The sequence below is a fragment of the Panthera leo genome, chromosome E3 (genome assembly GCF_018350215.1).
Source record: "Panthera leo isolate Ple1 chromosome E3, P.leo_Ple1_pat1.1, whole genome shotgun sequence".
NCBI lineage: Eukaryota > Metazoa > Chordata > Mammalia > Carnivora > Felidae > Panthera > Panthera leo.
This window is the reverse complement of record NC_056694.1, coordinates 32,599,441-32,618,069: the sequence shown is the minus strand read 5'-3', so window position 1 is coordinate 32,618,069 and position 18,629 is coordinate 32,599,441. Positions and strand designations below refer to the sequence as shown.

The 18,629-nt window shown below is 37.6% G+C and overlaps 1 protein-coding gene across 7 annotated transcripts in view; it reads left to right on the top strand.

Moving 5' to 3' along the window:
- Positions 1-18,629, top strand: part of ATF7IP2 (activating transcription factor 7 interacting protein 2) — a 59,562-nt gene that overhangs the window by 245 nt on the left and 40,688 nt on the right. The window contains exons 2-5 of one of the 7 annotated variants that reach the window (XM_042921799.1): positions 553-1,273; positions 12,084-12,149; positions 13,021-13,868; positions 15,117-15,241. In XM_042921799.1, coding sequence (XP_042777733.1) covers positions 13,031-13,868; positions 15,117-15,241 — 963 coding nt within the window. In that variant the 5' untranslated portion in view covers positions 553-1,273; positions 12,084-12,149; positions 13,021-13,030. The other 6 variants (XM_042921801.1, XM_042921802.1, XM_042921798.1 and 3 more) reach the window with 6 other exon arrangements.

Sequence of the window (18,629 nt, the reverse complement as noted above, 5' to 3'; positions counted from 1 at the left end):
GGGTCGGGAGGACGCCCGCAGCGGGCGAGAGCACGCGGCCGCGGCGCTTTCCCGGCGGGCGGCGCGGGAGGCGACAGCGGTGTGCGCTCGGCGGCTGAGGCGCCCCGCGTGGGTGGGAGTGGCGGCTGCGGAGGGGCACCGCGTCGGCCGCAGAGTTTTATCCTTCCGAGTAAGTACGGGGTCGAGGCCCGGCCGGACTACTTTAGCGGCCGCGGGGAAAGGCGGTCGCCGGCGCTCGGCCGGGCGCCGGCGCGGCTCCCCAGGCGGCGGGGAGACTGCCGTCGAGACGTGGCGTTGGGAAGTGAGCCCGGGGACGGAGGGAGCCCCTGCGAGCCCGGGGCCTGGCGCGCACACGTGTGCCGGACACCTGTTGAGCTTAGCGGCGCCAGGGATCCTGCAGCCGAGTCTTGGCGGAGATGGGTCTCCCTCCCACGCAGGCGCTCTGGCTTTTAGGAGCGCTTACAAATGTATACGTACATATTTTCGTATCAGAGGCCGTTTTCTTCTTCGTGCCGCCGCCTGACCTGCTCTCTCTCCCCCATTTTGGCCAAGTCCAAGGATGTGCACGGTAGAGAGAGGAGGCGGTTAGTTTGCGTTGCCTCTCGGACCCCAGCCTGGCTGTCCTTGGAAAACTTGACTTCTCCGACTTGTGCGCGTGACTGTTGAAGACGACGCTTCTGACGTTAGGAGCCGGCACCTGTTGTTGGCTCTGGGACAAGCTAGTCTGCGCTGCCCTGAAGACTTCTGTGTGGCCAAGATCTAGAAAGAGAAGCGGAGCGAATAACTGCAACCCCGTGGAAGTAAAACGTTGGAAGAATTTGCGTCCTGTCCACGTACAGAGACTGTTAACTCCAGGTTGGGATTTAATAAGGCTTTTCGTGACAATCGTGTCACGCGTTTATTTGTAGCCAGCAAACGGACCAGCAGCCTACTTACTTGCAAAACAAACGGTGAAGAACAGTCAAGGTCAAGATAGGTCAAGGTCAAGGTCAAGATGTCACAGGAGAGCTATTGAAAATGCAGAAATGCAGCCTCTGAATCAAGGATTGATGGTCCTGAATTCATCTTTTGTGAAGTATGCCTTGGTCGTGTGTCCTTCACTTCGGTTTTCGGAGATGCTGAGTGTGATGCTAATCGAATTAATCTGCCTATCTCAGCTTTATCTGCAGATTTGCACGGACCACATCCTAAGATTAACTTCTGCCTCAACAGAAATGCAGGAACAGTGTCTTATTGGAAACGATTTGTGTCTTTTAAGAACTGGTGTGTCTAGGTACATCTTGAATTTTCTGCTCTGTTTACCTTATTGACTTGTACATACCTCAGCTTTCAGCCCACTGTTATCTCCTTACTAGTTAGTATCTTGAATTCTGGTGTGAAAATTCTTGTGGATATCATGTAATTCTATCATCGTGGGTGTGGGAAGATTTATTTCATTTCATGTAATCAGATTTTAAGTAATACATTGGATAGTTGTTAGTAATAAAAACAAACTTTATAACTTTAAATGTACAAGTGTTCTCATTGAGATATTAAATATAAAAAAGAACTGTATTCTGTTCTTTTCTGTCTCCTATTCTTACATCATTTAAATATTCTTTTCTCTGAGTTTTAATTAAACCTTGACCCATACCTTTATTTTTATTATTTTTTTTAATGTTTATTTTGAGACAGAGACACAGCATGAGCGGGGAAGGGGCAGAGAGAGAGGGAGACACAGAATGTGAAGCAGGCTCCAGGCTCTGAGCTGTCAGCACAGAGCCTGGCGTGGGGCTCAAACCCACGAACTGTGAGATCATCACCCGACCCGAAGTCGGACGCTCAACCGACTGAGCCACCCAGGTGCCCCAACCCATACCTTTAAAATGCATTACCGTAGGCTCCGGTAGCTTCTTGCCCTTCAGCTTTACCAGCCTGAGTGGGAAAGAAAAGATTGTAGTCCGGCGATATTTGGAGAGAACTAACTATGACTCTCTGGGTAGGGGAGATGATTAGATTAGTTTGAATTTTTGAATTCCTGATAAAATTTCTTGGGATACAGGGATGTTCATAGACTGATCTGGTAAATGTAGAGACTCTATTGTATATAGTGCTGCTGATAAGAAGTAGCTTATAAGCTCCCAATGGCAAAAATTGCTGAGGCCTGTTTGGGTACTTAAAGAAAGACTAACCCTGGTTGACTTTTTGGATTAATTTTTAGAAGTATACATTTAAGCAGCATTTTTTTAAAGCTATATGAAAGCTACCTTCCTGAGGATATAAAAGTAAATAAGATACACCTCTGACCTCAAAGCTCATAACTAAAAATACATGTAATGGCATCTCCAGAGAAGAAAGTTGTTATCTTGGGAGAAGGCTTTTTTTTTTTTTCTGACAGAGCAAGCCCGAGTAGGGGAGGGGCAGAGAGAGGGAGACAGAATCCCAAGCAGGCTCTGTGCTCTCAGTGCACAGCCTAACACAGGGCTTGAACTCCTGAACCATGAGATCATGACCTGAGAGGAAACCTAGAGTTTGATGCTTAACCGACTGAGCTACCCAAGTGCCCCAAGGGAAGGCATTTTTGAAGATGTGATCTTTAAACATGTCATACAGGTGCCTGAGTGGCTCAGTAGGCTAAGCATTTAACTCTTGGTTTGGGCTCAGGGCATGATCTCATGCCTCATGAGTTCCAGCCCCACATGAGGCCCCATGCTGACAGCGATGATCTATTGGTTATATAGAAAATACTTGGCTATAACAATGTATTGGGTTAGCTACAGATGTGATTTTAAGGAAAAAAAGATGTGTAGGGTGTAGAAAACAGCTAAATCTCATTTGTAAATATATAGGAATTGATAATTACTAGAATTTGTAACTCAGGAGATAACTAGTATAAAGATATTTAAAAATACTGAAATAAAAACAGGTTGTTAAATTGATTAAAATTGATTGCCCCCGGGCATTAAGGAGTGCTGACGAGCAACTACATTTCATTATGAGCACTTTATAACTTTGATTTTAGGGCATTACATTGATGAAAGTTTTTAAAATAAAAGTAAAATTCTGCTAGCACTTAGAAAGTGGCCGGTGCAGCTGGTCCATGGACCACACTTAGAGTAGTAATTAGTTCATGCTCATTATCAGATAATCACCTGTCACAAATTGGTCAAGTTTTGTCAATTTGTTGACCATTGTATGGCCCTGAAGATAACCCTGTCCCTTCATAATTCCTAATCTGATTTGTACTTGTGATACAAGATTTCCTTGAATCTTAAGATCCTAAGATTAAATTCTGGCTCTGAACTATGTTTCCTTGAACAAATTATATAACCTAGCTCAGGTTGGTTGGTTTCTAAGTTTTACTGTTAGTAAAGGGAAGGTACATATTTGGTTCAGTGGATTTAAAAAAAAATACAATTGACATTTATTTACCGTTGATAATGTATTAAGATACTTCTGCAGCAAGAAGCATTGCAAGAGATTTTGTAATGAAAACCAATCCATCACCAGGAATAGAGAAAATAAATCAGTATGTACTTAACAGCTTCAAACTATATAAAGAAAACAATGATTAAATCAAAAGAAGTGCACAAATCCAGTGTTTTTAATAGCTGGAAGGTTGTGAACAGTACGACTAAGAACATCTGAACTAGTTGGCATTTACATATAACAACATTGTACTCAACAGTGTTAGAATACAGGTTCTGCTCAAGTATATATGGAGCTTTTGGAAAAATTGACGATGAAGCTAGCCTCAACAAATACCATTTGGAAGATAGTCATTTTGGAAGATATTCTCTGACTCTGGTGCAATTAAGCTAACTTTCAACAAAAATATAAATAGGGAATCTGCAAATTGCATGGAAATTAATGTTTCGACATCATCCACAGATCCTAGAAGAAATTCTAATGACAATTGGAAATATTTTGAACCAAATGATAAAATTGAGAGTGGGTTTATCAAAATGTATGGGACTCAACTGAAGCAGAACTAGAGAAAAATTTTATAGCTTTAGATGCAAAAAGTGAAGAGGGGAAAGCAGCTGAAAATGAAAGATCTGAGTTTTTATCTCAAGCTGGAAAAAGAGCAACAAATCAAGCCTGAAGAAAATGGAATTATGCCAACAGGAAATGAACACTACATACAATAGAGGGTCAACAAAGCCAAAAGTCAGTGCTTTGTAAGTATTGATTCAATAGATAGATTTCCAGTAAAAATGATGAAGGGGGGGAAAAAAACCCCACATCACTAATATCAAGAATAAAAAGAGCTTCAGTGAAGCCTGACTGGCTACAAGGGCAAGGAAGGAGCAGTGGCAACAACAACAGCAGACAGAGGCCCAGTGCTAGACAGCCAAGGACCAGAGTGACTTTATCCTACTGGACCACTGGGCCAGGCTTGCAGGAAAACCAACTTCTAGGGCCCATGGGTGCCAATATCCTCTGACTTCACTCACTGCCCTGACATCTGCCCAGATGAGCTAAGAAGCTAGTGTGAGTGGTAAGACAGCTAGAGACTGAACATGGCCTGAGCCGCTACCCGCTCATCTTAAGAAAGGAGAAAAAAAAATACTACAAATCTTACGGATGTTACAAATATAATTAGAGAAAATTATGAAGAACTTGATAAATTTGAAATTCTGTTGAAAGGAGAAAAACCACTAAAAGTAACAAAAAGATGTAGAAAATATGAGTGGTCCTGTGTCTCTTTTTAAAAATTCAATTATAATTGAAAACCTTTATTACTAAGTTAACTCCAAGCCCAGGTGGCATTATGGTGAATTATTTCTAACATTTAAGGAAGAAGTAATAACCATTTGCAAACACAAACTCTTCAGAAAATAGAAAAGACTTGCAATTTTCTTGATGTGAGACCTGTAAAACAAAATGTAAAATGTAGACATAAATCGAATCGTCAATATTAATGTCAGATATTAATGGATTAAACAGATTTTCAGACTGGAGGGAAAACCACATCCAACTATACGCTGTCTACAGGGGACACTTTAGATTGAAAGCTACAAATCTGTTGAAAATGAAAGGATAGAAAAAGATCTATCATGCAAAGAGCAACCTTAAGAAAGAGTGGTTATACTGATTTCAGACAAAACAGATTTTAGAACAAAAGATGCTACTAGAAGAGAGATGTTTTATAAAAAAAAGGACCAGTCCGTCAGGAATTTATAACAATTATATACATACACCTAATAACAGTACCAAAATCTATGAAGCAGATACTGACAAGAATTGAAGGGAGAAATAGACAATTCAAAAAGAATGGTTGGAGACCAGTACTGCCCTTTCTTAATGTACAGAAAACTAGACAGGAGACCGTAAGATTTGAATAACGCTCTGAACCAACTAGACCGAAGAGATGTCTTGCGAACACTCAACAAGATAACAGCAGAATACATTCTTCTCATGTATGGAGAACATTCTCCAGTGTAGACACACTATGCCATAAAACAAACATCAGCAAATTTAAGAGGATTGAAGTCAATGAACTAGATTGATAACAGTGGAATAAAATTAGTATTTAATGCCAAGAAGAAACTTGAGCAATTCACAACTATGTGGAAATTAAACACCTCCTACTAAATAACCAGTGGGTAAAAGATGAACTCAAGGAAAAACAGAAAATACTTTGAAATGAATGAAAATGATATGCCAAAACTTTGGAGTGAAATTAAAGCAATCATTAGAAGAAAATTTTGTAGTGATGTATGCCTGTATTGAAACATACCTCAAGTCAATAACCTAACTTTAATACAAAAAGAAGAGCAAACTAAACCTAAGTCAGCAGAATGGAGGAAATAATGAGTGTGGTGGAAATTAATAAAATAAAAAATAGAGAAAATCAAGGAAACCAAAAGTTGTTTTTCCAAAAGATCAAAAAGATTGACAAACTTTTACCTCGACTGACCATGAAAGAGACTCAAATAATTGAAATCAGGAATGAAGGAGGGAGGCTTACTACTGACCTTCCAGAAGTTAAAAAAATAAATAAGAGAATAGAACAACTCACTTGTATACCAGTCAGTTAAGTAGTTGAAACAGACAAATTGCTAGAGACACAAATGAACAAACCTGACTCAGGAAGAAATAGAAAACCTGAACAGACCTATAACAAGTAAAGGCATTGAATTAGAAGGCAAAGAAGAGCCCAGTCACAAATGGGTTTATTGAGTTCTACAAGACATTTAAAAATACCAATTTTTAATAAGTTCTTTTAAGAAATACAAGAGGAAGGAACACTTCCCTAATTCTGGGAGGCCAGTATTCCTCTGATAACAAAATCAGACAAAGACACCACAAGAAAACTACAGAACAATATCTCTTATGAATATAAATGCAAAAATCATCAACACTAAAAAATTCAATCCAGCAACACAGAAAAGATTATACACCATGACCAAGTGGGATTTATCCCAGGAATGCAAGGTTGGTTTCACATCCAAAAATACAATAATGTAATGTATCAATGGAATAGAGAACAAAGCCATATGATTATGTTAATAGATGATGAAACATTCTCTGACAAAATCCGATGCTCCTCTATGACAAAAACACTCAACAAAGTAAAGATAGTTGGGAAATTCCTTATCCTGATAAAGGTTATCTGTGAAAAATACACAGCTAACATCATACAAAAATGGTTACAGAGTAAAGGTTATCCCCTGAGTCCAAATAAAACGAGGATGTCTGTTCTCACCACTTCTGTTCTACATTATACTGGAGTTTCTAGTTAGGATAGGCAAGAAAATGAAATAAAAGGCATCATGACTAGGAAGGAAGAAATAAAACTACTGACATATGACAGGATCTTACTTGTGAAAAATTCTAAAGAAGCCTTAAAAAACTAGAGATAAAAACAAGGTCAACAATGTTGCAGGCAAGATCAATATACAATATTCTGTTGAATTTCCATGTACTTGCAACAAACAATACAGAAATGAAATTAAGAAAAATAGTTTCAATTAAATAGCATCAAAAAGAAGTACAAAGCTCTAAAAACTATGAAATGCTTTTGAAAGAAATTAAAGATCTAAAAATGGAAAGACTTCCATGTTCATGGATCAGAATGTTTGGTAGAATTGAGGTAGCAATATTCCCTAAATTGATCTATAGGTTGAACACAACCCCTATCAAAATCCAGTAGGCTTCTTTGCAGAAATTGTTAATCTGGTCCTGAAATTCATATACACAGTCAAGGAACTCAGTCCAAACAATCCCCCTGTCCCCACCACGCCAAAACAAACAAAGTTGAGGACTCACATCCTAAATTTAAAACTTAGCAGAAACCTACAGTAATTGAGACTCTGTGGTACTGGCATAAGGACAGTCCTATATGTCAATGGGATAAAATTGAGAACCTTTAAATATGCCTTAACATTGAAATGAATTGGTTTTTGACAAGAGCGCCAAAACAATTCAGTGGCGGAAAGAATGGCCTTTTCAAATGGTGCTGGAACAAATGTCCACATGCAAAAGAATAAATGGACCCCCTTGATACTATATATAAATTAAAATGGATTTCAAGAAATAAAGCTATAAAATTTTTAAACAACAGTAAATAGTCATGACCCTGGATTAAGCAGTGATTCCTTAGATATGACACCAAAAGCACAAGCAACAAATAAAAAACTAAAGTGGACATTATCAAAATTAAAAACTCGAGGTTTTCAAAGCATATCAAGAAATTGAAAAGACACCTACAGAGTGTGAGAAGTTTTCAAATCATACGTGAAAAGATACTGAAATCTAGAATATACAAAGAGCTCTTATAAGTTAATAATAAGGCAAATAACCCAATTTTAAAGTGGAAAATGCACTGAATAAACAAAATAAACGTGGCCAGTAAGCAGCATTAGCAACCATCAGGGAAATGAAAATGAGTATCACATCACCCTCACCAAGATGAGTATACTAGGAAAGAGATCATAGTGAGTGTTGAGGAAGTGATCCTAAAACGAGATCTGTCATTCACTCCTGGTGTAAATGTAAATTTGTCTAGATGCTTTGGAAAACAGCCTTTCTCAGAAAGTTAAATATGGAGTTAGAGTATGTCGCAGCAATTCCGATGGGTATATACCCAAGAGAAATTAAAACAAGTCCACGCAAAAACTGACACATGCGTGTTTGTAGCAGTTTATTCATAATAGCCAAGTTTGGCTCTGAACCAGAATGTAAATATCCAAAATTATTCTTGAAAGTATATATAACATTAAAGTAGGGTAAAATCCGGGATGTAAAATTCAAATACTTTTTAAATACTCTCTATACCCAAAGTTGGGCTCAAACTTCAACCCAGAGATCAAGAGTCACATGATCTTCCAACTGAGCCAGCCAGTCTCCCTTTGGATATTTGTTTTAATAATGTATATTCAAATAATGTTTCATTTTGTACTTCAGTGGTTACTGAAACATTGGCTGAAATGCTTTTGGAAAACTTTTTTTTTTTAATTTTTTTTTTTTAACGTTTATTTATTTTTGAGACAGAGAGAGACAGAGCATGAACGGGGGAGGGTCAGAGAGAGCGGGAGACACAGAATCGGAAGCAGGCTCCAGGCTCCGAGCCATCAGCCCAGAGCCCAACGCGGGGCTCGAACTCACAGATCACGAGATCGTGACCTGAGCCGAAGTCGGCCGCTTAACCGACTGAGCCACCCAGGCGCCCCGGAAAACTTTTAAATATACTAAAATCCATGGAATTGGAAAGCATGTGTAGACCTTAAAAAAAGAACAAAAAATAAAAAGGACATTTTCATAGTGAAGCATAATATGGAGATCACAAATAACAGAAAGGAAAACGTAGCAGCAAAAAGCTGTGAAAATCAGAGAGGCATAACACCAATATAAATTAAAGCTTTAATGGCATTTATATTACATGTAATTTGATTAAATTATATTGAAAGATTCATTAGACCAAAATCAGTAAGTTTTACAAGAGACATCTAAAATTGATGGGATGAACAACAGTATGTTCAGAAGGAGTTACATCATCAGATAAATAAAAGAGACATTATGTTTTTAAAGTTAAAAATTAACAGGATACTGTCCAACAATTAATTATACACCTGAGGGAAAAACGAATTTGGATTCCTTCCTTCCAGTACATTCTAAAATCAGTTTTAGATGGATTAAAGACTTAAATTGCAAAAGACAGGTCTTTAAAACTTGAGGTAATATAGATGACTTCTCTTTTCCATCCTTATGCTGCAGAACAGTACCACGATTCCAATGATGTGTCAAATGTGGTTTATTTGACAGCAAAGGATTGAAGCACAGGATTCAAGGTTGAAGAGTGTCCGGAGCTCTGGTGATGGGAGGGATCCCCCAATTACAATTTTTTAAGTTTTAATCTACCAGTAATAAATTTCACTAAACCTCTCTACAACATGTAAACTCTAGTTTACCTTTTAGATAGTTACCAGTACTTAAATTCCCTGAGCCCTTTACTGGCAGTGTTACTTATTTTTCTCTAAGCATACTGATACAGAAGTGATTTGTCTCTCTTTAGCGCCCTAAGTTTTATCAACGAGCAAGTTGCAGTTAATGACCCATTTTCTCATGTTTATAAACTTTAAAAATAATTCTGAGCGAGTATTTCTATTATATACTCACTCAGGCCTGCATTTATATCATATACTTTTATAGTTAACGCAGCCACGCTACAGGTCCATGTCCCGAGATAACCTATTCGGAAGAAGGCTTCTGTACCTCCAGTGGGCCTTATTATTTCATACATTACCATGGGGGTGGGAAAGGATTTCTCAAGGGAGATTAAACTTTAGCCATAAAAGAAAAAAAGAAAGAAATTTGTCAATATAAAAATTAGGAAGATCCAGGATACTTGTAACTCATTCAACAAATGGTTGACAAAGGATTATTATTCATAATCTATTAAGTTTTCTTAATATGTAAATAAGAAAGGACAACCCAGGGCGCCTGAATGGCTCAGTCGGTTAAGCATCCCAATTCTTAGTTTCTGCTCAGGTAATTATTTCGGAGGAGTTTGAGCCCCAGTTTGGGCTCTGTGGGGACAGCATGGAGCCTGCTTGGAATCCTCTCTCTGCCCCTCCCCCACTGACGCTGTCCCTGTCTCAAAAAATATAAATAAGCTTTAGAAAAAAACCCAGTCAAAAAAAAAATTAAGATATAACCAGGAATTTTGCAGATAAAGAAAGCTGTATAGCCAATCAACATGAGAAGATGCTAGTAATTAGGGAAATGCAAATAAAGACAGTTGGGATATATATCTATATCCAGGTAGATTGATAAAAATTAAGTCTGGCAATACCAAAGGCTTGAGGGGATTTGGATAGTGGTAACTCTCATATATTGCCCATAGAGATGTAGATTGGTATACCTGCTTTGGAAAATAATTTGTCTATCTTGAAAAGTTGAACATTTGTATATCTTACCTGCTACCCAACAGATCCACTCAAAAAATTTATACAGATATGCCCCCTTGAAACAAGTATTCGTCAGAAAAAGAAAACTGGAAGTGACTCAGATATCTTCATAGAGAAGTAAATAAACAAGTTTTGTTATATTGACCCAATCGGTCATTATAATGCCATTAAAATGTATGAATTATTGCTATATACAATTGTGTGGATGAGTCTGGGATATTCATGAAGGAACAAGTGTTAGAAAACTATAAGTTACTCTAAAGCAAAATTAAACTGTACTGTTTACACATGACATTTACAATGAAACTAACTTACAAAGGGTAATAGAAGTATAAACTCAAAACTTAGGATATAGAATTATCTTAGAATGGGTACCAGGGAGGAGACATGGTATAGGGAAACTTAAGTAAATGAAAGTTACTGGTAGTACTTGATTGAATGAGTGGTGGGTGGTTCAAAGGTATTCAGTATTTTTTAAGTAATCCCTGCACCCAGGGTGGGGCTTAAACTCACAACCCCGAGATCAAGAGTCACATGCTCTTCTGACTGAGCCAGCCAGGCACCCCAAAAATATTCAGTACTTTCAAATTGTTGTATTTCATAATTAATGGATATTACATGCCTTTTGGATGCATCATATGGAGGGGCATATTTCCCCCAAAGTTTTCAGGGCTTTTCACTATTTTTGGCCTTCTCTAAAGGCCATGAGAAAGGACCATGGCAGTGTATTCACATGGTTGGAAGTTTTTGTAAGATTTTAAAAAATAAGATGCTGTAATCATTTAAGACTACTGTCTCTCTTCATCTTCATTTCCCCTTACCTCTGTGTCACCTGGCAGTAGAACAGCTTCAGGCAGATTGTGATTAAGGATATCCTTAGTGTGGGTTTAATAGAATACATTTGTGGTTCATAGTCACTTTTGAGTGTAGGTAATTATTGCCTGTTGGCCTGATCGTGATGGGAATGTGGTCTTCAGTGCCTAGCACCTGAAATATGTGAGGAGTAAAGAAGCCACAAATTGAAATTTATGAAGCCAGAAGGTAGTCAGGAAGACTTTCCAGTTACCTCATGTTTAAAAATCTAAGTAGAGGATATAGCTCTCATGGATTTCCAATCAAAAGAACTTCTCTCTTTGTTAAAAAAAAATAACATAGCATGTTCAATTAAAACTTCACCATAGGGGCGCCTGGATGGCTCAGTCGGTTAAGTGTCTGACTTCAGCTGAGGTCATGATCTCACAGTTCGTGGGATCAACGAACTGTTCATGGGTTCATTGATGAACCCATGGGTTCAAGCCCCATGTCGGACTCTGCTGACAGCTCAGAGCCTGGAGCCTGCTTCAGATTCTGTGTTTCCCTCTCTCTGCCCATCCCCTGCTTGTGTTCTCTCTCTAAAGCAAATAAACGTTAAAAAAAAAAAAAATTAACCATGCTGGAAGAAAGCCTTGGTTTGATCATTCTTTCTATGGGAAATACTGCAAAAATTATGTTCACAAAGAGGCAGATATTCAGTCATAGAGGCAAAACAGGATCCTATATTGTATCAGGGCCTTGATTAATGAAAGTATACTATTTTTTCTGGATTTTGTGATGTTTATTTATACATTACAGGTTTGTTTTTTTTTTAATTTGAATTTGTTCTGATTTCTTTTTTCTTGCTATTAAATAACTATTCACCTCAACCTTCAGGTCTCACAAATCCTGGAACTGTTCCTGATCATATGAAATAGTGAATAAAAAGGATAAAAGCTTCAGGTAAGAATATAGTTACAAATGACAAAATTACTTAGGTAGTTTTGACTGTGTCGTTTGTTCCTTAAAAAGTCTTAGATTCTTTCAGTTTAATGAGTTCTCTATAGTTTGCTAAATAACTGGTCTACCATGCCCGTATATATTATATATATCTATATTCTTTTGCTTTTATTATGCCTTTGATTGTCACTTGGCAGAGTTCTTTCCTTTAAACCATTTACCTACCTGCAGTTTAGATCAGACTTGATATAGATACTGAGAAACACGAAGATATTTTTCTCTCTTATGTAGATTTTTCTTAAATTATGAGAAATTATTATTATAAAACCTAAATCGGCTTTCTTGTTTGAACTGGCATCACGTTGTGTATCTTTAGCATTTATTTTATACTCCTACTGGGAATTACTCCCGCAGTACCATTTATTTTGGAAATTTGAACATTAGGAAGGCTTTAAGAAGGTGCCATTACGTGGAGAAAATCCAAAATTCTTTGCAAAACATTGAGTTTTGTTTTTATGAAGAAATGCAATTCAGTCTTTAGATTATGTAAAGTATGGCCTGTTTGGATTGTTGACACCAAACTTTAATGGCTACAGCAGTGAAGTAATACCACAAAAAGTGGCCAGATAAAATTATCAGACTTAGTATCAAGTAGAGGCTTACTGGCAATATGAAGTCTGAGTTTTACATAGTTTAGATTTATAGAATAAAATTAAAATTACTTGTACATTTTAATGACAGATGGAAATGGATGTAATTTTCAAGAAAATTACCTGACTCTTCAGAGATAGTCTGAACCTAATTTTAGTACTGCAAATAAATAAGCTTTTGTCTATTAGAGAGAAGTACTTAAACATGGTATTTTAAATTCTAGGATATAAAAGATGGTAAGTCCAGATAGAAGTAAGCGGAAGATACTAAAAGCCAAAAAAACAATGCCTGCAAGTTGCCGGAAGCAAGTAGAAATCCTGAATAAGTCAAAGAATGTCGAAGCACTGAAAACAGCAAGTGGGAATAATATATCAAGTGGTAATCAGAATTCAAATACCAGTGTCGTAACTAGCATATATGGACAGTCTGAAAATGCTGCTTCCTTGCTGGACTCTAATAAAAATTCAGTATGCTCGGTGAAAAGTAAAGTTTTGTCTCAGAATGTAATGAAACCACTAGAAACTGTTGATTCAGAAACAAGATCAGAATACACTCAAGAACAAGTTGTGTGCCCTTCCCAAAAGCCAAGTAAAACAATAGAATCTTCTGGGAAACCCTTTACACAAGAGACAAAAGATTCACAAAACACTTCTAAAAATCATTTGGAATGTCAGACAGATGTAACAAGGTCCTGTTTTGAACAACGTGAAGAGGATTGTGATCTGAAATCCATTTGTTGTCCGTCCAGTTTATGCAGTGGTATGGTTCCAATACCAAAATCTACAGTAAACACCTTGGATGATAAGAGAATCGACAAGATCGTTTCCCATTTAGAAACGAACTCCATTTCCGAGTCACATGATAAAAGACAAAGTGACATTTTAAGTTCAGATACCCATTTTGTGCCTTTTGATAAAATACCTAAGTTGGTGAATTCAGTCATCTCCAGTAACTGTCCTGCTGACATGTTGAAAAGTGACGAATCCTGTAGAACCGGTCATTCCAGCGTTTCAAATTGTGACAATGCAGACTCAACGTGGCCATCAGCACTAGACACAGATAGTAATAACAGTAAGTGCATACTTAAGCATCTTTTGGAGAAATGAGTCATTTTCCTTTTGGGGGATTTTTTTAGCCTCAGATGTAGAAACAGTAGACTACATATAGTCAAGAGAAAGAGTAAATAATGATAATTGTTTTAGAGTATCTTGTTTCTGAACCATTTAGCCTGAGGAGGGGGAAATAGTATTCTCCATATCCAAAGGAAAATAAATTCTGGCAAAGAAGGAATCAGTCGCTTTCCCTTAAGAGTACAAAAAAATCAAAAGGTGGTTTAAGGCAGTTGTTTGGTTTATTTCATCTACATCTCTCTTTTTTTTTAATTTTTTTAATGTTTATTTATTTTTGAGAGACAGCACGAGTGGGGTAGGGGCAGAGGGAGAAAGAGAGACACAGAATCCGAAGCAGGCTCCAGGCTCCGAGTTGTCAGCACAGAGCCCAACGTGGGGCTTGAACTCACGAACTGTGAGCTCGTGACCTGAGTCGAAGTTGGATGCTCATTTGACTGAGCCACCCAGGCACCCCTACATCTTTTCTTATTTTGAAGATTTATTTATTAGGTTAATAAGGAGGCTAGTTGAAAGAGTGTGGTTTTTTTTTAATCATTGGTGAACTCATTTCTTTCCATAGAATTGACCTGGAAATCATATGCCAAGTATAAGCTGATAGGTAATAAGGGTATATACACGTGAGCATATACATGTGTGTGCATAGAGTGACAGAGAAACATCAAATAATTAACCAGTGATGTTCTAGAGCTACCAAATCAAATAGCAAAAGTAAATTTCGTTAGAAGTAGAATGTTTTTGTAGGTTAATGAAATATAAGAAAAAACCGATTTCGTAGGAGAAATTTTGTGTTCTTGTCTAGGCTTCATAGTGATGATTAAACAAGATGGATTTAAAATTAAAAATAATAATAGTATCACATATTAAAATAGGTCAGAGTGCCTAAGTAACTTTATAAAAATACTGTAAGACCACTTAAGTAACTAGAGGATTAAATGCTGTAATTCAGTTTTTGTTGGTGTTAAGTAGGCACTAAATAAGGTTGAAGGGAAAGTGCATCTGAGACCAGAACCCTACCTAAAAACCTAAGACAATCATTTTTTGGGGGGGATTAGTTTGTCGGAAGTTTTTATACAATTACATTTGCTAAAAAATGCTGCCTTGGTCACATTTTGGTCACTAGATTAGAGAATTCCCCTGTTTCTTTCCTTAGAAGGAATGTTTTTACCTCTGATCTTTCCATTTCCCCAAGGCCATAATCAAAAGAAGAGGATGTTTTCAGAAAAAAAAGAACATGTTAAGCGCATGAAAATTTCAGAGCAAATTGATGAAAATATTTGTGTAGCTCTGGAAAAGCAAACAGCATTGCTGGAACAGGTAAAATATCAGGGCATATATATTTGCTTCAGAAACTTCTGATTAATAAAAAATGGTAAAAGTTACTTGATCTCCACAATGACGTATAGTACAGGTGACTTTCAGTTGGTGCAAAGGTGGTACGTGAAAACGGAATCAACAGATGGAGGTATCCGGGAAAAGATCATTGTTTACTTTCCCGTCTCTAATTAATCGAACATAGCCCTATGCAGAGCAACCTGGAGAATCACATGGAGGTAGAGTGCTGTAGTAGAAAGAGAATGGCCTTTTTAGTCATATTACATTTAAATTTCCTTGAAAGACACTGCATGACCTTAAGCTTTGCTGGATCTCTTTTGTCCTGGTCGTGGGGTTCTCTGATCTGCAGCTACAGCTGTTGGTATACCTTGTCACAATTGACCACTTCATAGACTCCGACAACCCAGAAGTCTCCATCATAAAGTCCAGTTGCATTCAGTTTTACTTGCCCTGATTTCCAGGTTTACACAGAAATGTTGCATTGTCTGACCATTTGCTGCATAGCATCATCAAGTGCACGTTTTGCTTTCATTTTTGCCCCTTTTTATTTCATCGTACTACAGTTTCCTACGTCTGATCAACTCTGAGTTTAAGTGTAATGAGCTTTAATTTTAATAAAAAAGGTCCTCATTACAGGACCTATTATAACAATCATATTTTACGGTTTTACTACCACTGGAATTGTTCACCCAAAAGTCATTATGTGGTAGATTAATGTCTGTCAACTATAATGGACCACAAAGCCCCAAGCCAAACTATCCTGCTGTTTCAGGAACAAAAACACTATTCTAAAAGAGACCATTACAGTTATATGGTTATGTATTATATGAATATATATTCACATAATAAATAAATGGAAACCTTATTGAAAGACTCATGCAGAACCAGCCTGAAAGCCAATCAGCAGTTTTTCCCTTTCCTCCTAGTCTTTTCTTCCAGGAAGTCCAAAGGAAACTCTAATATGTACATAACTCTATTATTTGCAGGAGGGGGGTAGCAAAATTATGGTAAGCATAGATCTAGCTTACAAAAAAGGTTGCGGATTCCAGCTGTGTCTTACTTCGGTGGTTAGTAGCTGAATTTAGAAAGAAGTTCTTTTTTTTTTTTTTAATGGGTTTTTTTTGTTTTTGTTTTTGTTTTTGAGAGAGAGTGTAGGAGGGGCAGAGAGAGAGGCAGACACAGAATCCCAAGCAGGCTCCAGACCCTAAGCTGTCAGCACAGAGCCTGACACGGGGTTCGAACTCAAGAGGTGTGAGAACGTGACCTCAGCCGAAGTCGGACACTCAACTGACTGAGCCACCCAGGTGCCCCTAGAAATAAGTTCTGATAGGGACATATAAAGACAAAATTTAATCTTTGTATCATTTTGGTTTCACTGGCAGGGGAAGATTACAATTTTCATTCATTATTGTTATCTGTCTCACAAAATACTTGGTCTGAGTTGACACAGAAAATGGTCCTTCCAAGTGAGGTTTAAGGAATGCAGTCTGTTTTGTTTTGTCAGCCCCCCCGCCAAAAGTTTTCTTGCACATTCTTCGGAAATATCTTGGGTTTCAACTAATTACTATCTTTTTACCTATCTCTAAACAGCTAGTTTTCCATCCCTTGATATTTTAATTCCTGTTCAAACAGTTAACTCTCTAAACCATACCTATTTATTTTTCTTGTTTGATTCCCAGAATAGGTCCTACCATTCTGACATCGTTCTTCCCTGAGAGAGTCCCAGAGCTGTTGACTCTTCTCTCTCGAGATTCTGTAAGGATCTTGGCCTCACTGATTTCAATTAAATTATTGAAGTGGAGGGGTTTTTCTTCTAAAGTCCAAGTTATTCATCTACCCATAGATAAGTGGAGTTCCTCATCCTAGGAAGTTGGGGCAGATTGGAAATGCATAATTGCCAGTCTTTCTCCAAGCTCTAGGCTACTTTGACTGCCATCTGCAAATTGTACCTAGGATTTGCATCTGATACCATACTTTTGGACACATTACCATCAGCACAAGACATTTATGAGGTATTTGGTCGAAGTTATTACATCTTCCTTGTTCTTCAGGAACATCACCACTAAACGAGAACAAATGTCCCCTCTAACCAAGAGTAATCACCCGTAGGTGGGCAGTTAGTCCTTTTAAACAACCAAGTTTTAAGAGTAGGCCTCCATCTGAATCACCAGGAATACTTGCTTGGTTAAATTGTGGTTTTTACTGGGCTCACTAATAGTTGAAGACTGTTGTTTGAGGCTCCTTTTTTCTCACACTTACCTGAGAATTCCTCGTGGTGCCTGTTAATTATACAGCTTTCCAGGCCTTTTTCCAGGAAGTTCTGGTTGGTGAATTCAGGGTAGGGCTTAGGAATCTGTGATGTTAACAAATGTCCCATAATGGTTCTTCGTCACCAGGGAAGGTTCGCAAATACTGTGTGGCCTCCACTTGTTAGCAAAACGCTATTTCCATTTCAAAACATTTAGATAGTTTCTCCAAGATTCATCTCAGTATGAGCTTTACATATTGACCCCAGCCATTGAACTGGCAAGTATGCAGTAACCCATAAAAACCACACATGGGTAACAGGTAACACCCGACAGTAAAAAATAGTATGTTTTTCTGAGCACTTATTTATATAATATACTTATTTTGAGTACTTACTAGTTTAATCAAATACTTAAAAGTTTGAAAGTGAAAATGACAGTCGTGCCTAATATTGAGAAAACCACTGAAGAAATGTTAAGCATTACAGAAAAAATCAAGTAGATGATAATGTTGAAGAGTAAGAACAGTTGGAAATGTGAAGGAAAAAGCTTAGGAATAATCAAATAAAATTGCTGAATATGAGAAATCATCCAGGTGATACCAGTATAAAAGAGTTAACATAGAAGCGTTGTGTTCCAATTTCAGACACCAAGCAACAAGAATTTATGGGGAAAAATACAAATATTACCAATAAATATCTTAAGTGTATCATGACAGGTTTTGTTATTAAGAGAGACTACTTACTGTGTTAGGAAAGTGGCTTACAGGAGGTTACAGGTTCAAAAAGGTACAGTGGATGTTTCTGAATATATGGCTCGACAGAGCTTTTCATAGCCGTGGGCATTGAGATTAATTATACTCCCTGAAAATAGGCCAGTCTGTTTTCTAAAAAACAGCCAGACAATGAAATGCATTAATGTTTCGTGTGATAGCTACTACAGACTGTTAGGATAGCATGTTTTATGCCAAACGGCATTAGTCACTACCTAATTGTTCCTGGCCTCTTTCAGTTTTAACAGTAGGAAAGTCACCCCCTAAAAAAACCTATGCAAGTAAAGTGGATTATGTTGCATATTTATTTCCTTTATGCCAATTCACTATTTTCTATTTTATGGAGCTCTTT